General features: G+C 42.6%; 1 protein-coding gene across 1 annotated transcript in view; it reads left to right on the top strand.

Moving 5' to 3' along the window:
• Positions 1-3,579: 3,579 nt before the first annotated feature.
• PHLPP1 (PH domain and leucine rich repeat protein phosphatase 1) overlaps positions 3,580-24,448 on the top strand; it is a 216,304-nt gene continuing 195,435 nt past the window's right edge. The window contains exon 1 of the mRNA XM_073332220.2: positions 3,580-5,429. Coding sequence (XP_073188321.1) covers positions 3,938-5,429 — 1,492 coding nt within the window. The 5' untranslated portion in view covers positions 3,580-3,937. The remainder of the gene's footprint in view (positions 5,430-24,448) is intronic.

Genomic DNA, 24,448 nt, shown 5'->3' with positions numbered 1-24,448 from the left:
AAATATCTCTCAACTACTGGGAAATAAATCCTAAAGAGAACAGTGTGGTTTTCACTAAAGATACAAACATGAGTCTGAATGTTCAAAGTTAAATTACATTTAAGAAAATTAGAAAATATGGGAAAAACACAACTGGTGAAATTCACTTCCCCACATCAACCCTAAGTAATCAGGCTTTATACAAGTGAAGTGTAGGGAGGCAGCGTCAGAACAGAGACTTTCTCATCAAAATTCAAAAAATGTGAATGCCCACAACCACCACGACTTCTTTGCCCTTGTGCCCCAACTCAGGGATCACATAGTCGTGGGGCTTTTGCACCTGAATGAATTTTATAATGCAGTGGTAAACCAAACAACCTTAACTTTAATCCAGTCCACCCTGTGGACTTCAGTAGTTTGCTACAGTGAGATAGGCTGGTGCACCTCATTTTAAGGACCACAGTAATGTAGCCAGCCTATCAACAAGAAAGTATCATATAAATCACTACTCAGTTAACAGAGTTGTTTTATGGATTTGAGTAGTTCTCTGGGCAGAGTTATGAGCTGGATTCACAGATAGCATCAGTTAGCATTGCTCCATAGATGCTAATGGAGCTATGCCATTTCACACCAGCTGAGAATCTGAAATGAGGTTGTTTGGATGACTGTAGCCATACATATGCATACTATCTAATACTGGATTTTCTGTATGTTATGGATTTTAGTGTAATCTTAACTTTGAACTTCCAGGTTTTCTAAATATTTGTTCTATTTGAGAAAACTGTTGTTTCCCCCTTTAGATAAATATTTACCAGCTTAACTCCAGCTCAGCAAAGTATTTCCTGGAAAATTCCTTTCCTTTTTAAAAAGGCTTAATATAATACTAAGTGACAACAGTCTCTTTGGAACTTGCTGTCTCCCTCTTGCTTGCCCCAAGCCAGGATCATTCTGCCCTGCCTCCTATGTCCTTCTCTCTCTTCCTCCAGTCTCCCCAGACAAGTTTCTCATATACCGCATTCCACCCCTTGCAGCTCTTCAGATTGGGCCATCTGTACTGGGGCTGTGGTGTCTTGGCAAGGACCACAGGGGGTCTCGAACTGTTCAAGGAAAACACCTTTGATAACTAAATAATTCTGGTAACACCCTTTTTGTTCACCTCCCCTCCCAAAAAAGTTAGAACACATCACCACCTGCAAAGTGTATTTGGACCTAAAATCTTGGAGAAAAGAGATGGTTAAAGAAATATATTCTGATTTGGACTCGTAATCTTTATTTGATGTATTTATACTATTTTAGGTCTTGTGTATAGTAAGACTAAAGCCTGAATCTCCTCTCACTTAAATTGGTTTAAATCAGATCAGGAGTAACTCCAGTTCAGTCAGTAGCATTACAGTTGTGTAAAATCAGCAGAAGTGAAAATAGAGAATGTGGAAGGAAGTGGAGAATCAGAGTCTAAATATCTGGTCTGTGATATACTCAAAGCTGCACTTATGCAGCATATTGCCCCTTTTAAAGTTGTTTTTGGACATAAATCTGAGCCTTTAATGGCTGAGTGCAGCATTCAGCTGCTGTTAATTTATGTTCTGGATGTGATTCTGGCTATCTAGCTTAGAAAGAATTCCAAAGATGCTTTTGCTTTCAATTAGACCTAAGGATATACACAAGATAACTGCAGATTCAGAACACAGCAATTAATTTACAAATCACTCTGTTCTATAGGACAACAGTCTACCAGTGAAAATAAACTTGTAAGCCTCCTTTGGACACATATTTTACAAAGATTAAGATATATTTACATCATAAATTCTTTATAGAAGACCTTGAGTGTTTTCTGTGGAGTGAGCAGCACACTTTTACAGGATAAAGATGATGATAATGTACAAATGGACACAGTCTGCTTTGTTGTTTCTCTTTACATTATAAATATGTTTTTTAAAAATCACAAGTTTTGCAGTAGGTTTCATAGTTAGTGTTTCACTGACCCTAGAGAGATTATTTTAGGGTTCTTAGTGGTGAAGATTTGTTTCTGTCTCCCATAATGTTGTTGATACTTGGTTAATTGCCAAAAGCAATTAGTTTAGTGCAGTCTGTAACATTTTAAACAAATATTTGGCAAAATGTTTCACTACAACTTTACAAAATGTACTAAATGAGGTACAGATCTCAAGCAGTTAGAACCTGATCCTGGGGACATTACTTGGCTAAAACTCCCCCTTGACTTCAGGAGCAGTTTTGCCTAAATAAATATTGTTTGACTGTGCCCCTACAATATTAAAACTCATACGTTCACATAGTTAAGTGTATTTATGAGATATTTACAATTTTAAAACATTATTTTATTTTGAGGCATATCTTTTTGAACAATTTTGCAGAATCATTTAGCTACTAAGCAATTTTTTTAAACAAAATACTTTAATTCAATTTTCAGTGCTTGAAATGGGTGCCAGACCAACAACCACTTCTCTGTGCAACAAACATAAGCATCAGCTGTACAAGTTTTTTCACAATTGTATGAGTTTTTCCATCCTGGTTCTAATCTGAAGAGATCATTCTCTATAGATGAAAAGGTAGCTCCGCCTCTTCTTATTAATTTGTTGGCCTCTTTACTGAAACAGCAAATAAGGTTGCCATTTCAGATTTTTAAAAATGATGTGGTTATGGTAAATGGACTTGTGAGATTGTTTTACATAGGCTCTCAAGAAGCTATCAGCTGGTAATTACTTTCAAACACTGTTGCCTTCACTCAGTATTAAACTAGTGAAAGGAGCTGCATGTAGGTTTCATTATCCGTGCCTTGGACCATACAGGTTCCCTGGAACAGCTGGATTTATTTTTGAGAAAGCTCTGGATAAAATATAATCATTGGGTAAAAGGCAAAGTCCTAGTATAGATTTTAATACTAATTAACATTCACTACCACTCTTCATATGGCTTATGTGACTTCCCCTGAGCGTTCTAGCTAATCTATTCTTTATTCAGTTTCTTAAACCTCATTGCGGTATCTGAGAATAAATGAATTTGAGTTCAGTACATTTATGATCTGGAAGAAGTGTGAAGAGAGGTTTCCCAGCGATAGTAAATCGGTTTCAATGATTAAAAGGGAAAGAAGATCGTGCCCACTATCCTAACCAGGCCTCTGAATGCTGCTATCATCAATAACTGTGGAAAACGTCAGGCTGGACTTAAGCACACTGGGGAATTGAGCAACGCACAGGGGGAGGCAACTGTGCCTGGGTGGCTGCCAGCTGCGGGGGGGAACCCGCACAGGCTGGGGGCGTGCAGAGCGCTGGGGGAGCAGAGGCCAACACGAGACTACAGGCAAACCCACCACGGTTTGTGCGGCCGCAGGTGAGGCATTTCTGACAGGGCCCCCGCCCTGGGGCAGTCACACGATCACGTGCGGGCAGGCGGGCGCGCCGTGGGGACAGGAGGGCGGGAACCTCGCTCCTGTTGGAGAGAGAAGAGGGGCAGGGGATGCTGGGACTTGTAGTTCGTATGTGGGGGGGGGTGCCCTATGGGGGCCGGCCGCGGACTCCATTTCCCAGGGTGCCTCGCTCGCCCCCTGCCGTCACCTTGAATTGATCATCGGCGCTCCGCCCCACCGCGCTAGGGATGGCGTCAAGCTGGGACGAGTATTCATGAGCCCACCCCCTTCGCTCCTCCCTGGATGCTATTGTAAATAGAAGGTTGGGGTTGCTTAATATTCATGAGGCTGCGAGGAGGGAGGCGGGAAGGCGGCTCCTCTCTCTGTCCCTAATGGCGCTCGCGACAGCTGTGGAGCGCGGCTGAGCCGAACGCGCGGAGGCACCGACCGACGGAATGTTCCCAATTGCTACATAATCCGCCTCTGGAACGCGGCGCCTCTCTCCGTTCTGTTTCCCCGCCCCCCTCCTCCTCCGGGCTGGGAGCGGCGCTGCCCCGGGGAGGAGGCGGCGGCGGCATCCTCAGCCCCCGGGCAATGGAGCCCGCGCAGCAGCTAGCGAGAGAAGCCCCGGCGGCAGCGGGGAGCAGCGGCAGCGCGGAGCAGCAGGGCAGCTCCCCGGGCGAGAGGAGCCGGGCAGCGCCAGGCACAGAGAGCAGCGTGGAGCCGCCCGGCGGCGCCGAGGCCGGGCAACTAGAAGGCAAAGCAGCCGGGGGGCCGCGGAGGAGACGAGGGGCCGCTGGAGGCTTCTCTCCCCACGCTGCACTGATAGCCAACGGGACTCAGGCTGCTTCTAGCCGGGGCAGCAGCGCCAACTCCCTGCTGCTGAGGAGAGGGAGGCTGAAGAGGAATCTGTCTGCCGCCGCCGCCGCCTCCTCCACCTCCTCTTCCCCGGCTGCCCCTGCCTCGCTGGGCACCCGCAGCCTGGACAGGAAAGCACTGCTGCTGAAGCCGCCCCGGCAGCTACAGCCGCTGCAGCCCGCGGAGAGGGACTGGGTGCGGCGGGACCTGCGGCGGGGCTGCGTCCATGTCTACGAGCGCCACATGTCCTACCTTCGCCCGGTGCTCTGTACGCTGGAGACCACGGCGGCCGAGGTGGCGGCCCGGCTGCTGCAGCTTGGCCACCGGGGGGGCGCCGGTGTGGTCCGGGTGCTGGGCAAGGCGAGCGCGCAGCCCCAGCAGGAGGTGGCAGCGTTCCCGGGGGAGACGCTCCCCGGCGCCGCGGCTGCAGCAGACCTGGGCAGCCTGACACCGCTCGATCCCCCGCCTGCCAGGCAGCAGCGGCCGGAGCACGATCAGAGGCCAAGAAGCCGCCGGGGGACCCGGCACGAGCTGGCCCGGCAACCGCCGGGGGACAACGCGGAGGCGGCCCCACCCGGCCGCCTAGCACTGAGCGGCAGCGCCGGGGAGAGTAGCTGGGCAGATCCCCGGCCGAGTCCCTTGTCCTCCGACTTCAGTCCCAGGGCGCCGCCGCCCGCCGAGCTCTACCTGGCTGGGCCGCCGCTATCCTGCCCCTCCCTCCTGGGCGAGCTGGGGCTGGCCGGCTCCGACACCGAGAGCTTCAGCCTCAGCCCCAGCGCTGAGAGCGTCTCCGACCGCCTGGACCCCTACAGCAGCGGCGGCTCGTCGTCCTCCGAGGAGCTGGAGGTGGATTCTGCTGCGCCAGTGGGGGCAGGGGCAGGTGTGGGGCCGGGCAGGAGCCATCACCGGCCGGGCGAGTTGCCCTCGGTGCACCCCCCTCCGTGGACAGGGTGTGCGGGAGAAGAGACCCCCGGGGTAGGGATGGCTGCGGCAGCCCCTGCCGGCTCCAAGGTGTGTCACTTGGGAGGAGAGGCGGGCGCCTCGTCTCCCCTGCCCTCGGCCTTGTACGTGCAGTTCCACGGGGAGACCAGCCGCCGGCTGGAGGCACACGAGAAACCCCTGCAGATCCAGAACGACTACCTCTCCCAGCTGGGCTTCCGGGACCTGTGGAGGGTGCAGGAGGAGGGCATGGACTCCGAGACCGGCTGCCTCATCCGCTTCTATGCAGGTGAGTAAAGGGGTGTGCGTGTAACAGGGTTGGCTGGGCGCGGGGACAGCTCTGCTTAGCAGAAAGACCGACACTAACCTTTGAGTAACTAGACATCCCCAGCTGAGTACCAGGGGAGTTACTTTAAAAACTGCATGCATCAAGCTGTGGACTGTTTGTTACAGTTGCACCAGAGACATGGTGGATAGCCTGTATTTATTACAGTGTATTTGTAATTATGTAGGGCCCCCAAAGTGCCAGGTGCTTTACAAAAACATAGTGTGTCTCTGTTCTGAAAAGCTTACAATCATTTTCTTCCCTCCCATTTATTTGCTGTACCAAATTCCACAGCCCGGGAAGCCCACCCCACCGAAAAACCTGATTAATGTTCTGTTATCATTTATGGCTAGACTCTCATGAAAACATATCAGTCAACTTTAGCAAAAGTCCCTGTTATCCAAAACTCACATCATCTGAGCGAATTCAGTGTGTCTAATACTGTTTGAGTCATGAAGGTTGTACTGTAATGTTGCAGAGTTTTCTTCCTCCTCCTAAGTGAAATTTAGCATCTGCAGTTAAGGTTAAATCAGAAATTCTAATATTGTGTGTTACTTCTGTTTTCCACAACTCTTTGTTAGGCTGAAAAGGCAAAACAAGTATTAAATACTAATTTTTATCATACAAATAGCTTAGCAGTATATTCTACATGGCTTTCAACTGTTTCTTGTTAAAACATGAAGCTGAGGGCAGGGCTGCATAGAGATATGTCCTAAAGATGGATCTTCAAAATTCAACCACTTTAGGCTTGTAATTGTACAGGCAGCATAAGTAGTTCCTGTGAGTTGATAAAAGTGCATATTACTGAAAGCTAAATGCTGTATTTACATTTAAAAAAACTTGTTAAAAGCAACTGCTAATGTTTGAGCAGTTTATACAGAACAGTCCTGTCTGTATTAAAAGAATAAGACAATAACCCTGGAAGTGTATATGCACAAAGTAACCTTTAAGAATATATGTATCAAAACCTTGGTCACATAAATTTTTAATGAAACTTTGCTGTGTGGCTTACCAAGCAGAACTTGGGAAGTCACTTGTTTTAATTTTTGCACTGTAAATATGCACTATTTTGTATTTGTGATATCTGCTTAAAAACATGCAGTGCCAATTGAGTTACTGACTTAATGTAAAATGTCAACCATATAGTTGCATAAATAGTTTGCATTTAATTTCCTTGCCATCACTTTAAAAATGAGGGGAGAGAAAAGAACTATTGAACATTCAAATACCTGCCATGTATTTGAATATGTGGTCATCTGCAATAAGTGAGTTTATATCAATGTGTATGTCTTACAAGTTGGTACTTTTAGCCATTTAATAGAAAATGACAGACACAGCATGTAGTGACAGACACAGCATATAGGCATTGCCGCTGTTGGACCTGACTGGACCATGAAACTTGCTTTCTATTGTGTACTACTTAAAGCTGCAGTACTTAGGCAGCCGTTCTTGTGTACTCCAATAAATGCAAAATGAACACTTTGGAAAAAAGTCTAACAGTAATACACTAGATCAACTCCCCCTCCCTTTTCAGTCTGATGGTCTGATGCTTAAGAACATAAGAATGGCCCTCCTGGGTCAGACCAAAGGTCCATCTAGCCCAGTATCCTGTCTTCTGACAGTGGCCACTGTCGGGTGCCCCAGAGGGAATGAACAGAACAGGTAATCCTCAAGTGATCCATCCCCTGTCGCTCATTTCCAGCTTCTGGCAAACAGAGGCTAGGGACACCATTCCTGTCTATCGTGGCTATCTTCCATGAATTTATCTGGTTCTTTTTAAAACCCTGTTATGGTCTTGGCCTTCACAACATCCTCTGGCAAGGAGTTTCACAGGTTGACTGTGAATTGCATGAAGAAATATTTCCTTTTGTTTGTTTTAAACCTGCTGCCTATTAATTTCATTTGGTGACCCCTAGTTTTTGTGTTATGAGAAGGAGTAAATAACACTGCCTTGTTTACTTTCTCCATACTAGTCATTTTATAGACCTCTATCTTTTTCCAAGCTGAAAAGTCCCAGCCTTATTAATCTCTCCTCATCAGAAAGCTCTTCCACACCTGTAATAGTTTTTGTTGCCCTTTTCTGAACCTTTTCCAATTCCAATATATCTTTTTTTGAGATGGGGCGACCACATCTGCACACAATATTCAAGGTGTGGGCATACCATGAATTTATATACAGGCAACATATTTTCTGTCCTATTATCTATCCCTGTCTTAATTATTCCCAGCATTCTGTTTGCTTTTTTGACTGCTGCTGCACGTTGAGTGGATGTTTCAGAGAACTATCCACAATGGCTCCAAGATCTTTCTTGAGTGAAGGAGTACTTGTGTCACCTTAGAGACTAACAAATTTATTAGTCTCTAAAGTGCCACAAGTACTCCTTTTCTTTTTGCGAATACAGACTAACATGGCTGCTACTCTGAAACCTGTCTTTCTTGAGTGGTAACAGCTAATTTTGACCCCATAATTTTATAAGTATAGTTGGGATTATGCTTTCCAATGTGCATTACTTTGCATTTATCAACATTGAATTTCATCTGCCATTTTGTTTCCCAGTCACCCAGTTTTGAGAGATCCTTTTATAGCTCTTTGTGGTCTGCCTGAGTCTTACAAAATTACTAAAGGTAGTTATCATCTGCAAATTTTGCCACCTCACTGTTTACCCCTTTTTCCAGATCATTTATGAATATGTTGAATAGGACTGGTCCTAGAACAGACCCCTGGGGGTCACCACTATTTACCTCTCTCCATTTTGATGCTTCCCTTGGGTTTCTAGCATGCACCGTAGCAGTATCTTCACTGCAACTAGAATATTGCTCAGTGCAGGAATTGGTTGGGGTGCGATGGATACCTTGGGATCAGAAAGAAATTTAAAACAGTTTCAGGTGGTTGTACGCTTAATGTCTTCACTATGCAGTAACTGTGGAATTAAGCAGGTGTTGCTGAAAAGAATGTTTCTTTTTTCTAAACTCATTATTTCCATTCCCACAATTAAGTAGGAATACACAAATCTGGTCCGAAATGGGGTAGCAGCTCTGTTTGCACTTCTGTATGCTTCACAAACTGCACATTATTTAAATAAAATTTAAAAAACATGAGCCTTTTACAGTCTTGCTCACACTCACTTACATATTTTAATGTTAATGCATGACCATTTTAATTTAAAAAGATCCATACAATGCCAAAGTTCTGAACCTGTAAATTAATTATTTAGGCATGGAATAATCTTTGTGATTTTATCCACTTGATAGAAAACTTAACAGCTTGTAAAAATGGAATTTCCTGGCTTTAAAACACAACTTAGCAGGATAAGTTCATACGATGGAGTATGTAGTGGATTAAAGCAAATTTAAATTTGAGTTACACAATCTCAAATATTGCTTAGCATACCATTCTCAAGCACTTTTAAACAAGAACTTTTCACTCAGTTTTAGATTCATATTTCTCAGGATGACCTGTTTTAATAACCAAATTATGAAACCCCTATAATAAGGTGTCTGTAATAGAATGGCCACATTAATTGGTAATCTATGCCATCCAAAACTAGTGATTAAACATAATGGACAACTTTTAATCATACCAACTTCATGTAGCAGTTTTGACTACTTAATTAAATTCTATCTCCCTTTAATATCCTATTTCTCAGGCAAACAGGTGTAACGGTAAGCAATAGTGGTGAACAGACAAATGCACAGAGAAACGAGATGGGTGAGGTAATATCTTTTGTTGGACCAACTTCTGTTGGTGAGAGACACAAGCTTTCAGGCTTACACACAGCTCTTCTGAGCCACTAAGAGAGATTACCTCACCAACCTTACATCTCTAATATCCTGGGACCAACACAGCTACAACAATACATAAAATAAACGCACAGGACAGAATTAACAAAAATTGGCATAGGGAAGTGTTGAATTATTCCCTATGCTAGTCTGGTCCCCTATATTCTAGTGGAGGGTTTCACCTAAGAGGGGTGGAAGGAGCAGATGCCCCTGACGTGGGACATTTCTGGCTGTGATAAGCAGTGTGGTTACAAATGGTGACTCATAAAGACCCTGATGGTGGAGGGTTCTGAGGGCTGCTCTAAAACAGTGTACCCCTTGTTCTCCATGACCATCGTTCTCTTGGGTGGTGCACCAATGGATGGAGGTGTTGGTGCTATGTATCTCCACAATTTCCTGAAGATACAGTAGGAATTGGTGTACTCCTTTCCCTGGTCACTTTTTTCTTTGCTTCCCTGATATACTAAAATTGTGTTACCAGAAGCATGCCTATGCAAGTTGAACATGAGTAATAAAGGGCATGGTTACTAATCTGAAACTTACAAGTGTAATGTCCAGTAAGGTATTGATATTAGCGTCCAGATCTTAGTGATACCACTAACTTTAGAACATGACAGAACCTGTTATCTTTAAAAAAACAAAACAAAACAAAAAAAACTCTCCACCCACCCACCCCCCTTGCAAAATGAAACTGGAAAAAATTGAAGAAAAATTTAATAAGTTTTCTCCCTTTAATAAAAATGTTTAACGCTTTAAGCGGAGGAAGATGTTGCAACGCTCATATGTAGCACTCTACCAGCATCTTATATTTTAAGTACGTTTCTCTGTGTGGAATGGCAGCTTTTAAAAAAAACCCAAGCAAACAAAATGGAGAAACTTGTTGCTTGACATTTTTATTGTAAAGTTCTATATTCTACACGTAATTAGGAGGAAGCATGTTTACTTAGCTCACTTCAAGATGTGGCTTGCACATTTCCAATATTTCTCCATCTCCCTGCTCCTCCCTTATTTTTAAGATCATGGAGGTGTTTAACTCTCGTCTTAAGCTCTGTAACATTTAAAGTTATAGTATAACTCTGTTGAAGTGAAACCCATCTTTTGGGCCTTAAGGGTCTGATCCTATTCTCATTGACTTCACTGTGAACAGAATCAGGCCTTAAGTGACTAGTCATGCACAGTAACGTCGTGCTCGGTGGGAATCTATTTTTAACAGACTTTCCTCAAAATCCAAAATATTAAATCTTAATTTTAAAGGATGTGGTTACATAGCTTTCTGATGAGGTATTATTTTACTGGATTATGGAACTCAGTAATAATCCATAGTGCAATTATACTCATGATATTGTAGCTGTGAGACCGATTAGATCAGAGTTCCTAAATGTATTCCTTAAACCGTACGAGTGGCTTTGATCCAACATGCTTTTTGAACACCAAGTATACTGTCCCTTACTGCTCTGTTTACCAAAACAAAATCTTGTGAAACGTTCTCCGGGTGGACTTGACTTCTTAATTTTTCAATGCAGGCAAAAATGTGTTGCTAGTATGAATAATTTTAAAATGAACAGATCATTGTAGGACTAATCACTTTGAGTTTTTAGGTCAAAAGAAAGCTTAAAAGGGTTTCCTTAACTTATTCATGCTGAATTCTGAATCTGCGCACTGTAAACAATGTGTTCTCTGAAATGATTTCTGAAAACTTGTATTTTGCGACTAGCATTTGGGGCTTCTTTTTGGCACTTGCTGAAATGTGGCATTACTTTTGACCCTGAAACTCGGTATGAGTCATGAGGCTTCCATGCTGCTGGTGTCATCAAATACCGCTTTTCAGTAAGATTGCCTATAGGCAGAATATTGAGAAATGCCAGTTATAATAAAGAACTTTCATTTCAAACACGGTTGTCAGATCTTATTTGAGAAATGCTTCTTGCCCATATGACCTTTCAGAAAGCAGTGTTGAGAAAAATATGTTCAGCTTTATATCAAACTTCTATTTGTTGTAAAATATGTCAGTCTTCCATTCTTATCTCAATCTGGGGACGATTAAGACATTAGTCAACTGGAATGATCTAATTGGATTAAAAATAGTCAGTTATTGAAGCTAGAAATTTTAATGTTACTATGTGGGCAGGAACAGGTTTTAGACACTTAATGTTATGTGACAAATGGGCTTTCTAGAGTGTGGCACATGTGGAATTGGCTAGACTTTATGTATATTTTAGGTGTAGTGTGAAAGTCATGATTCTGAAGTTGTACCACTTTGTGGTAAAGAGAGAATGAATAACTTAATACAACTGTAGCAAAATATTGGCACCTTTTCTCTTCAAGGACTACTAGTGGTCTTAAATTGAGTTCACCAAACATGGCGCATAAGCATAAAACTAGAACTGTACTATTAAGGTTTCTCTCTGTCTTTGCATCATCTTTTTTGTTTTCAACTCCATTATTTTATTTTTCCCAAAGACGTCATTGAGAAGGTGAGCTCTTTGGTGTGTTAACTTAAGCATAACTGTATGACCAAGCACTTTAAAGAAAACCGTTTTTAGCCTGAAACTTCCTACATATTTCCTTTACTTTTATTTTTCCTTCCTGTTTCTAGTTTGATGTAAATTGTATGTACCCTGATCACTTACATAGGAATGTCAGTAGTGCATCAGACCAGTGATCCATTTAGCTCAGCATCCAGATCTCTGACAGTGGCCTGTGCCAGATGCATCTGACAGTTGGAGGTTTAGGGACGTCTAGAACATGGGGTTGTGTCCCTGACTAACTTGGCTAATAGCCATTGATGGACCTTTGCTCCCTGAACTCATCTGATTCTTTTATGAGCCCGGTTATGCTTTTGGTCTTCACAGCATGCCCTTGCAACGAGTTCCACAGGTTGACTGTGCATTGTGTGAAGAAGTACTTCCTTTTGTTGGCCTTAAACCTGCTGCCTATTAATTTCATTGAGTGATCCTCCATTCTTGTTTTCTGTGAAAGGGTAAATAACACTTTCTCCACACCATTCATGATTTATAAACTTCTATCATATCCTTCCCTTAGTCGCCTCTTTTCTAAAATGAGCAGTCCGTCTTTCTCATCTCTCCTCATACTGAAGTTGTTCCATACCTATAATCACTTTTTTATTTCTCTGTACTTTTTTCCAATTTTAATGCATCTCTTTTTATTGAGGTGGGGTGGCCAGAACTGCACACAGTATTCAGGGTATGGGTGTACCATGGATTTATGTAGACATTATGATATTTTCTGTCTTATTATCTATTACTTTCTTGGGTTCCTAACACACAGTTGTTTGTTTTTTGGTGGGGCTGCCACAGCATATTGGGTGATGTTTTCAGAGAACTTTCCATGATGACTCCAAGATATTCCTTGGGAGGTAAAAGCTGATTTAGACCCCGTCATTATTGTATGTATAATTGGGATTATGTTTTTAGATGTGCATTACTTTGCACTTATCAACATTGAATTTCATCTGCCATTTTCTTGCTCAAGTCACCCTGTTTTGTGAGATCCTTTTTAACTCTTCACAGCCAGCTTTCGATTTAACTATCTTGAGTAATTTTGTATCACTTGCAAATTTTGCCACCTCACTGTTTATCCGTTTTCCCAGTCCTTTATGAATATGTGGAACAGAACAAGGTCCAGCAGAGATCTGTGGAGGGCCTAGGATCCTGCTGTTTACCTCTGCCCCCTGTGAATGCTGCACACTTATTTCTACTCTTTTTTTTCCCCTGTCTTTTAACTAGTTACTGATCCAGGAGAAGACCTTTCGTCTTTTCCCATGCTGCTTCCTTTGCCCAAGAGCCTTAGAATCATAGAATATCAGGGTTGGAAGGGACCTCAGGAGGTCATCTAGTCCAGCCTCCTGCTCAAAGCAGGACCAATCCCCAACTAAATCATCCCAGCCAGGGCTTTGTCAAGCCTGACCTTAAAAATATCTAAGGAAGGAGATTCCACCACCTCCCTAGGTAACACATTCCAGTGTTTCACCACCTTCCTAGTGAGAGAGTTTCTCCTAATATCCAACCTAAACCTCCCCCACTGCAATTTGAGACCATTACTCCTTGTTCTGTCATCAGCTACCACTGAGAACAGTCTAGATCCATCCTCTTTGGAACTCCCTTTCAGGTAGTTTGAAAGCAGCTATCAAATCCCCCCTCATTCTTCTTTTCCGCAGACTAAACAATCCCAGTTCTCTCAGCCTCTCCTCATAAGTCATGCATTCCCATCCCCTAATCATTTTTGTTGCCCTCCGCTGGACGCTTTCCAATTTTTCCACATCCTTCTTGTAGTGTGGGGCCCAAAACTGGACACAGTACTCCAGATGAGACCTCACCAATGTCAAATAGAGGGGAACGATCACGTCCCTCGATCTGCTGGCAGTGGCCCTACATATACATCCCAAAATGCCATTGGCCTTCTTGGCAACAAGGGCACACTGTTGACTCATATCCAGCTTCTCGTCCACTGTAACCCCTAGGTCCTTTTCTGCAGAACTGCCGATCCATTCGGTCCCTACTCTGTAGCGGTGCATGGGATTCTTCCGTCCTAAGTGCAGGACTCTGCACTTGTCCTTGTTGAACCTCATCAGATTTGTTTTGGCCCAATCCTCTAATTTGTCTAGGTCCCTCTGTATCCTATCCCTACTCTCCAGCACATCTACCTCTCCTCCCAGTTTAGTGTCATCCGCAAACTTGCGGAGGATGCAATCCACACCATCCTCCAGATCATTAATGAAGATATTGAACAAAACTGGCCCGAGGACCGACCTTTGGGGCACTCCACTTGATACTGGCTGCCAACTAGACATGGAGCCATTGATCACTACCCGCTGAGCCTGACAATCTAGCCAACTTTCTATCCACCTTATAGTCCATTCATCCAGCCCATACTTCATTAACTTGCTGGCAAGAATACTGTGGGAGACAGTGTCAAAAGCTTTGCTAAAGTCAAGGAACAACACGTTCACCGCTTTCCCCTCATCATAGAAGGCAATTAGATTAGTCAGGCATGACTTGCCCTTGGTGAATCCATGCTGACTGTTCCTGATCACTTTCCTCTCCTCTAAGTGCTTCAGAATTGATTCCTTGAGGACCTGCTCCATGAATTTTCCAGGGACTGAGGTGAGGCTGGCTGGCCTGTAGTTCCCAGGATCCTCCTTCTTCCCTTTTGTAAAGATGGGCACTGTATTAGCCTTTTTCCAGTTGTCCGGGGCTTCCCCCGATTGCATGAGTTTTCAAAGATAATGGCCAATGACTCTGCAATCACATCCACCAACTCCTTTAGCACTCTCGGATGCAGCGCATCCGGCCCCATGGACTTGTGCTCGTCCAGCTTTTCTAAATAGTCCCGGACCACTTTTTTCTCCACAGAGGGCTGGTCGCCTCCTCCCCATGCTGTGCTGCCCAGTGCAGTAGTCTGGGAGCTGACCTTGTTCGTGGAGACAGAGGCAAAAAAAGCATTGCGTATATTAGCTTTTTCCACATCCTCTGTCGCTAGGTTGCTTCCCTCATACAGTAAGGGGCCCACACTTTCCTTGACTGACTTCTTGTTGCTAACGTACCTGAAGAAACCCTTCTTGTTACTCTTAACATCTCTTGCTAGCTGCAACTCCAGGTGTGATTTGGCCTTCCTGATTTCACTCTTGCATGCCCGAGCAATATTTTTATACTCTTCCCTGGTCATTTGTCCAATCTTCCACTTCTTGTAAGCTTCTTTTTTGTGTTTAAGATCAGCAAGGATTTCACTGTTAAGCCAAGCTGGTCGCTCGCCATATTTACTATTCTTTCTACATGTCGGGATGGTTTGTCCCTGTAACCACAATAAGGATTCTTTAAAATACAGCAGCTCTTCTGGACTCCTTTCCCCCTCATGTTGTTCTCCCAGGGGATCCTGCCCATCGGTTCACTGCGGGAGTCAGTCTGCTTTTCTGAAGTCCAGGGTCCGTATTCTGCTGCTCTCCTTTCTTCCCTGTGTCAGGATCCTGAACTCGACCGTCTCATGGTTACTGCCTCCCAGGTTCCCATCCACTTTAGCTTCCCCTACTAATTTTTCCCAGTTTGTGAGCAGCAGGTCAAGAAGAGCTCTGCCCCTAGTTGGTTCCTCCAGCACTTGCACCAGGAAATTGTCCCCTACACTTTCCAAAAACTTCCTGGATTGTCTGTGCACTGCTGTATTGCTCTCCCAGCAGATATCAGGGTGATTGAAGTCTCCCATGAGAACCAGGGCCTGCAATCTAGTAACTTCTGTGAGTCGCCAGAAGAAAGCCTTGTCCACCTCATCCCCCTGGTCCGGTGGTCTGTAGCAGACTCCCACCATGACATCACCCTTGTTGCTCTATGTGGGACCTTATCAAGGGTTTTTTGCAAGTCCAAATACACTGTTGACTGATCACCCTTGTCCATATGGTTGTTGATTCCTTCAAAGAATTCTGATAGATGGGCAAGGCATGATGTCCATTTACAAAAGCTGCATTGACTCTTCCCAGTATTGTCTTGATCTGGGTCTGATTTTGTTTATGTAGTTTCAGCTAGTTTGCCTGGTATTGATATTAGGCTTACTGGCCTATAATTGCCAGGATCACCTTTGGAGCTTTTTTTTTTTTTTTTTAAATTGATGCTACATTAGTCACCCTCCAATCACCTTGTACAATTTAAGCGATAAGTTACATACCGCAGTTAGTAGCTCGCAATTTCATATTTGAATTCCTTCAGAATTCTTGGGTCAGTACCATCTGGTCCTGGTGACTTCTTATTGTTTAATTTGAGTTTCTTCCAAAACCCCCTCTATTGACACCTCAATCTGGGACAATTACTCAGATCTGTCACCTAACAAGAATGACTCTGGTGTGGGGATTTCCTCTATGTTCTCTGCAGTGAAGACTGATTCAAAGAATTCGTTTAGCTTCTCTGCGACAGCCGTATCTTCCTTGGGCGCTTCTTTAGCACCTTGATCATCGATTAGCCCCACTGATTGATTGGCTTCCTGCTTCTGATGTACGTACTTTTTTTTTCTCCCCCACCCGTAGTTTTTATGTCCTTAGCTAATTGCTCTCCAGATTTGTTCTTGGTCGGCCTTCTTAAATTGTGGCAAGTCAAATAAAAATATATGCCCCTTTCTGTCTCCATCACTAGGATTTGACTTTCCATTTTTAAAGCGTGCCTTTTTCTGTCTGACTGCCTCTTCTACTCTTTTTACCTGTGGTGGCATTTTTTTGGTTCTCTTGCTTCGTTTATGTATTTGGGATATACATTTAGTTTGAGCCTCCATTCTGGTGTTTTAAAATAGTCTCTGTGCAGTTTGCAGGCATTTTACCCTGGTGAGTAAGGGACATATTCCTGTATCATGCAGTAAGGGAAGAAAACATTGGTAAATCTTCACAACTCAGTGACACCAGACCCCATTAATCTTGTTTTTGAATCTGAAACATTTATCCTCGGTATGCTAAGGTGACTAAATGTCCACCTCTGAAGTTGCATTTGTTTCCTTGTGAGCAAGTTAAAATACTTGAATCACTGTTAGTTTGCAGCAGTTCAGTGGATGTGAAGACTCAGTTGGTGTTGTGAAGCTGGGGGCTGCGGAACATGCAGGCCTTTCATACAGTGGAGGAGGAAGGAGCCACACTGATAACATTGGAATGCTGTTGTAGCTTGAGTTGATCTGCAACAGCTGCAAGTTCCATAGTGTTTACAGCTCACAAATTCTGATGCATACTTGTCTAGTTTACATTATTTATAAGTGCATATGAAGAAGTTCAAATATAAATATCCCAATATTAAGTAAATTTTAAATACTGCTATATTCTGTAAATATTTAGTACTGAAATTAGAATGTTTAAGTGCTGAATTTCACTGCTGATGCAGTATAGAACATGGTATTTTTTTCTCCATGTTTCTTCAAGCATTCTTACATTTTAAATATCTGATATTCTGACTCACCCTTCTCCAAATCCCCCAAAACTCTCACTTTTGGAGTTCTGTGCATAAAATCCCTCTTGATGATGGTAACATTGATATGCCTAAAAACCCTCTGTTCCATTTAAAATATTAGAAGGCCCATGCAATCTGTCATAGGAGAACACAGCCTCATAAAGGCAATAGCAATGGGGCAAAAAGAGATGAAAGTCCTTTACACAAAACAGTATTAGCAACCGGCTTTTATTGACTGAAGTATTTACTACTTTATTGGTCTAATAAGACAATGTAAAGGAAGTTTCTTTTTTTAAAGACATAATTATATAATACAGCTGTAGTGAATGCTTCTGTGGAGTTGTCTTAATTACTTTTTTTCTGGAAAATGTAGACAAAGTGCACTTTTTACTGTTTTCCACTTTATCTTAACAAATTCTTGTAAATGTTGGAAATCCAAAAGAAAACTTCCCGTTTGTATTAAATTGTTTAATTTTGAAGTATAGTTTCACCTCTGATTACCTTCAGATCAAGTTCTCATTTTTACACTTCCCTTTGATTTTAAAGGACAGACAATTTGAAGAAATTGATTGACAAGATATATTTTTTTTATTTAAGTGAGAATTTTAAAAATGCAGGTACTAGTGCCTGTGCTTGATGGTTTCTGTCCTTTTTTCTTGTTTTGGACAGTGAAAATCAATGGAAAGAAGTTTTTGTTTTATAGTCCATTATACTTTTGTAGATTGAGGTTTTTATTGGTTGTCTGGCTCATTTATTCTTTGGTGTTTTTAATTAAAAAAAAAACGCAACTTCTGGGCCAAAAATGCACATAGTGCACCTGTATCTAAACAACTCTTGCAGAACTTCTCTGGTGTTGAATTGGGAGCTGGATGCTCTGTGCCGTTGGAGTCCATGGCAAAAACTTCTTTGGTTCAAATTGGAACAGATTTTGGCACTTCGGACCTGTTTCGGTTCCTGTGGGAATTGAATCAGCCCTTTGATGAGCAGACTAGACTGGTGGAACCTTTCTCCATGCGCACATCTTTTAAAGGTTGATTTTTGGATAGCTTATTTGGCAGCCATTTTAAAAAAACAACAACAACCAGGAAGCTGAAACTGTGCTCCTAATTGTATGAGAGAAACGTGACCCACTTCCACGACCCAACTGACTATTAATATATTACATTCATTATGGAGGGTTTTTTTTTAAATGAATTTGAACTCTTTACAAAGTTTTTGGCCTTCAGAAACTTTGGGGGCAATCAGTTTATTCTAATGGTTGCTGCAGTATTAACATCTCACGGGAGGTGGTCTGTCATTTGTTCAGTTTTAAGTATTTTTTAGTGATTTATGCTCTTGGGCTTCAAATACATTGTGTAACATGGGACTCGCCCTCCAAAAATAAATCCATGTAAAAACCTAATGAGTTCCCGAATCCCTCCCCCCCCGCCCTGCACCAGTGTGGCTAGAACTAAACCCACATGGACAACTATAGTTAACCATTCAAGTTGAAGGTGTTATGCTATCTAAACCACAGTTTCAGTTTTTATTGTGTGGCATAATGTTAGTTAAATATATTTTACCACAAAGCATGTTATACATGCATACAAGGAACAGCATCAATTGCTGCTGGAATGTGACATCTGTCTTAACTGCACAAAGCAACATTTGTGGGCTGGAAATGAATAACAATATTGTGTCCGTCTGATATTCCAGGGGGAATTTAGGTAGGCAGACTACTACCCAAACTGTCATTTTCTGTAGTACCCATGCTAACACACCTATTTTGAAAAATAATAGCTGTGATCCCCTGTTGAGTCTTAGCTGTAAGATAGTACCTGTAATGGCACCCTGTGCCCCTTCCTCAAAAAAGCCATGCATGGTCATTGACTCAAAACCACTGAATTGTCAGTGCCACTTTTGCCACAACCTGGATTTTATTTGAAAATATCCCATTCAAGTGATAACTAGACCTGGCCCTGTTCATCTTAGATGTTGTCTTCACAACTGAAAGTGGCATGGCTGCCGATGATATAAATGCTGGAAGAATGTGAATGAAGCAAACTGTCTTACTCTCCCTCAGTTTTTCAAAATATTGCTATTTACTATATTATTCAATTTGCATTTAAAAATAAATAAATCTGTCTCTAAAATCAACATCTGTTTTAGTCTTTAAATAAAAATTGCCTGGGGTGTGGAATTGTTGAATTTGACAATGCAGCACGCCTATCCTGTAGGTTTTCTATTGCCAGGAAACTAGAATTTCTCCTAACTGGCTTTTGTGGCCATGGCTTGATTGCTGAAAATATTCATTCCCAAATGAGACCAAGCATTTCTTAGTGTGACAATTGACAATTTTTTACGCAGTCAGTAAAACTTTCAAACAAATATTCAAAAGGAGAATTCTTCTTAAATGCATTTAGGCTTGGTTTTTAGGGTTAAAAACTAGAGTGAAAATAGTATGGTGTATATGTGTACACTTGTCTTTCTAGACGGACAAAATGTGTGAATTTATGCATGAAGTTGATCTCTGGCTTCAGTGTGTGTAACTCCATCGAGGAGTTGTCAAAGGTAAATTTGGTCCTGTAACTTGTATTCCCTTGGTGAGACACTGAATGACTAATAGCCTAAAGTCAGTGGGAGTATTTTGATTGACTTCCATGGCCTTTGGATCAGATCTATGGTCAGGGTTGACAATTTTCTGGGGAAGAACTAGTTTAGAACACGGTGCTGGGAAATACCAGCTTAAACCCAGTTTACACTGGGGAAACTGGGAAAATATAATTGCATTGGTGTCCAGCAAATTCAGCCAGCACATAACGAATCTTTTCAGACTTCAGGTACATCCATTCAAAACTGAGAAACAGGCTCCATCTATCCCAGTGGTCCTCAAACATTTTAACTTTTTACCTCCGCCCCTGAGTTGGGGCTGGCAGTGGGGCTGCACCTCTGGGAGGAGGGACAGGGATAAGGGGGCCAAGGCTGGGGGGGTGAGGCCGGGAGTGGAGCTAGGTGGTGCTCCCTCCACTCCCATGGGAGCATGCCCCACGGTTTGGGGAGCTCTGGTCTATCCACTACCTCAAAGTTGGTCTTCTGGTACAGAATGTTGCATGACCCAGTAGACCTGGGCTGGTAGTCTGCAACTCTGCATACTTTTGATTTCGGAGTGCTTTAAGCCTACAACTCCTGAATTATTGTCGTTTTCATATAATCAGATGTTTTGTTTTTTGTTTCAGTAGTACTGGGAACTGAAATAAGTCATGACATGTATAACTTCCCTGAGGAAAATATCAAACCAAAATGTATCCAGACATCCCAAGGCTCAGTATTACAAATTAGTATTATGCCCACTCCAGTTCTACTTTTTACTAGTGTAACCCTAAATCTATGAATCTACTGCCTTATGTAACTGCATTTTGGATATGTAAAACTAAGTGTAATAGGGCGTGTATTAATAACAGTTTTTAAAATAAAAGATGCTTTAAACTGCTAACTTTTTTCTTGGGGCAGTAAAAACCATGATTTTACTTGGTAAAAAACACCTCTGGTAAATACCATGCCATCCCTGTCCATAGTTCTCAAAACAAAACAAAAACCCAACACTCTCACAAACAATCCCTACCCCCACAGCCACCTTCCCACTACAGTTTTCCAAAATTCTCATTTACTTAGCTGCCCTTCCTAGAGTTGTAGGGTCAAAATGTCTTTTTAAATGTGTTTATTTTGGGAATGTCTTTTACACACCAGACACCAATAACAAATTTCTTTCCTATAACACAAGTATTGTTTTAAAACAAGGTTCCTTGAGCATAAAAAAAAAACCTTTTCCCACTAAGTAAGAGTGGAATGGAATAGAGTTGTTGCAGGATAATAATTTGTATTTCATCAAAGATCTGAGAGATCTGTTCTGTTACAGCACAAAGTTTGAGTCAGATAATGCTTTGCCTATAAACCGAGGCATCCTGTTTTCCCCAGTCCATTCATGCACAACTCATGCTATTAAGGAGTTATATATTTTCTCCTCCCTCTGCATTTGTCTGGTGGACCAGTAGGGTAGGTTCAGTCCTCAAACAAGGATATTAAGAGGTAAAGATGACCTCTTCTCGTAGGTCACCTGTAGCTATATTAGGCCCTCTGTGCATGATGGTAGGGAATGGGGGTGGGGGGGTGTCATGCCTTCCCTCCCCCTCCCTTCTGTTTCCAGGATTACATTGAATTGAATTAATTTAGCTCCTTTAACCCACTCCTCTCTTCTGTAAGCATTCAAATGGTTATCAACTTTATTTTAAAATAATTGGATGGATCCCACGAGGTGCTGAGTAGATATCTCCAGCTCTTTTCAGGAACTGGCCCTAAAGTGGTAGATGCTAATTTGCATAAAATCTCAAACATAATTGATGCTTTTATATTATGTAATCGTAATGCAGACTGGTTTTATCTGTTTATATCACACACAACTCTCATTCCCTTTGGGTCAGACTTATAACTAAAATAAATGGGGGCCCATTCTCTTTCTAATGGGTGTTCTCGTCAAAGGAGAATTGTTGAAAATGCATTAGAAAATAGGCAGCACTAGAACCAAATTAGTAATTCTAATCTCTACAACTTTGGTTAATCAAAACAATACCAATCCTGTTTCCTTATTTTAGTGAGGAAAAACTACACGTTTGTGTTGTACTTAAGTTGTTTAAACAGCTTCTTGATACTCAGTTCAGCACTTCTTTTTTGCTTTAAGATAAATGAAGTAGAAAAATTGAAACCTCTTATGAATTATGACTTGATTTTTATGTGGACCATAGATAGTCTTCAACTTGAAATTTAATGATAACTTCATATAGTTTTAATATTTGAAGGTTAATTAGGTCAGTGAGGCAGTCTCCTAACTAGAAATTTATATAGTGATATTGCTTCTTTGACAAGTAAACACTTCTTTTGGTCTCTCTCCTACCCTGACCCCTACAGAAACTCTCATAGAGCAAATTATAATCAGATAGAAAAGAGGAAGCAATATGTTTACAGTATTAGGGTTGTGATTCAAAACCCTGTAAATGTGAATTAAAAGTGGATTTTTAATGTTTGCACAGGTTCTCCGTTAGCAGCGTGATTGGTCGTTGTAGAGCTGACTACTTATTATTGTAGGATGCATAGTGACTCTGTTGGCTCAAATAAAGAGTGATGTAGCCTCGTCCATGATACTTTCTGCTGTACATTACTCAGTGCATTAAGAGGCACTGCAGCATGCAGTACAATCAAAATCCCTATTCATCAGTCATAGCCTTTTGTGATAAGTAAGGATTTGAATCTTGGGATATTTGTGAAACTGGATTATATCGAGTGCGGCTTCTGTGTTTTTGTTTTCTGTACTGGCTGGGGTTGATATGATAGTGAAGCTGACTTTCTGGATCAGACCCTTCTCTTTACCTGCTTCCAAAGCCTGAGATGGCTCACATTTGTAATATATCAAGGAGGTGTAGCCCCAGTATGTAACGCTCATCATAATCTGAGCAGTTTCAGATTAAAGGTGAAGGTTGCTGCAATCTGTGCTCTTGGCAAGATGCCAGTGTTACTTTTAACTGGTGGAACAACTTGGCTTATAAATATATATATTTCAATTATTTTGAGACAAGTGTGTTTTTTTATCATCTACCATAGTGATAATGATGGATCAATTGCAGGCTTCCTCATCACACAACTTTGCTAAACTTGCTAGTAAGATGTTAGTCCTCCGTGAAGCCTTTGGGAGTTAAATATCAGAGCTTGGAGCATGTACCTTGGGTTTTTCCTCTCTTTTAAGCATGCTTACTGATATGCGAGGGCCTTTTTGTTCTGCAAGGTGATATGCATAACAGTAGCCCTAAATTGTAATCTGACAGGGAGGATTTGTTCTAAAAGAATTAACATCAGATGTTGGAAGTCTTCAGTTGGAGGCCAGAATCCTGAACTGTAGTTGGCACGAAGAAGACAACTGTGAGGTTTGTCTACATAGACACACTCATAGAATCATAGAATATCAGGGTTGGAAGGGACCTCAGGAGGTCATCTAGTCCAACCCCCTGCTCAAAGCAGGACCAATCCCCAATTTTTGCCCCAGATCCCTAAATGGCCCCCAAGGATTAAACTCACAACCCTGGGTTTAGCAGGCCAAAGCTCAAACCTCTGAGCTATGCCTTGTAGCATATCTATGTCTATAAACTGCGGAGAGGGGATAGCTCAGTGGTTTGAGCATTGGCCTGCTAAACCCACGGTTGTGAGCCTCAAACCATGATTTAAAGCACATGGATGAAAAGAACAAAGATTAGAGTACTGACAAAGCATCACACTTGGTGTCTAAGAGAAGTTTATGAAAGCAGTTGCAAAATCAATCTTTCTGTGGTACACATTTGTGTTACTAGTAGTTGCTCATTCAAATCTAAAGCCCTAAAACGCTCCAAAAATACTTGATCTTAGAAACATCTTGTAAAGTAGGTAAGAAAGAAATAGATGTGAGGCTGGTGTTGCCACAGCAGGAGAGTTAATGTCTGGATTGGCAGCAAAAATATTTCCATGTTTTTAATGTGTTTTAAGATTGACCTTAAATTTGAATGTCCTTGGTTCTTAATCCTGTGTTAAACTGCAGTGAAGGTTGAGACTGTAGTATTAGATCAAAGGTTTTGTTTTTTTCTTGCTAACGGGTGTGAAAACCTTGTGTTGATGTCGAGGATTTTCTTTGCTGTGAATAGATATCTATTTGCAGGTTTAGACTATTAGCTGGTGGCTAGACAGCTGTCCTCTGCTGTTTGCTATAGGTAGTGAAGTGTAGAGGACAAGACGGTAAAGCAGAGGTGGGCAAACTATGGCCCACAGGCCCGTCCTGCCTGACCCCTGAGCTCCTGGCCTGGGAGGCTCACTCCCAGCCCCTCCCCCACTGTCCCCATGGGCAGCGCTCATGCTGGGCGGTGGGGTGTGCGTCCGGCTCCATGAATGGCATGGTAAGGGGGCTGGGGGTTGGATATGGGGCAGTCAAGGGACAGGGAGCAGGGGCTGGTTGGATGGGGTGGGGGGGTAGAATGGGCATGGAGTCGCAAGGGGCAGTTGGGGTGTGGTTCTGGGGAGGGAATGATCAGGGGCCAAGGAGCAGCGCGGGGGGGAGGGGGGGTTGGATGGGGGGATTCTGAGGGGGGCGGATAGGGAGTAGGGGCCAGTCTGTTTGGGGGCATAGCCTTCCCGGCCCTCCATACAGTTTTGCACCCTGATGTGGCCCTTAGATCCTGGTAAGTGTAGGCAAGCCCACAGGGTCTGTGTAGAAACTGCGTTACT

Source organism: Lepidochelys kempii, chromosome 2 (genome assembly GCF_965140285.1).
Source record: "Lepidochelys kempii isolate rLepKem1 chromosome 2, rLepKem1.hap1, whole genome shotgun sequence".
Lineage (NCBI taxonomy): Eukaryota > Metazoa > Chordata > Testudines > Cheloniidae > Lepidochelys > Lepidochelys kempii.
This window is presented reverse-complemented; position numbering and strand designations above follow the sequence as displayed.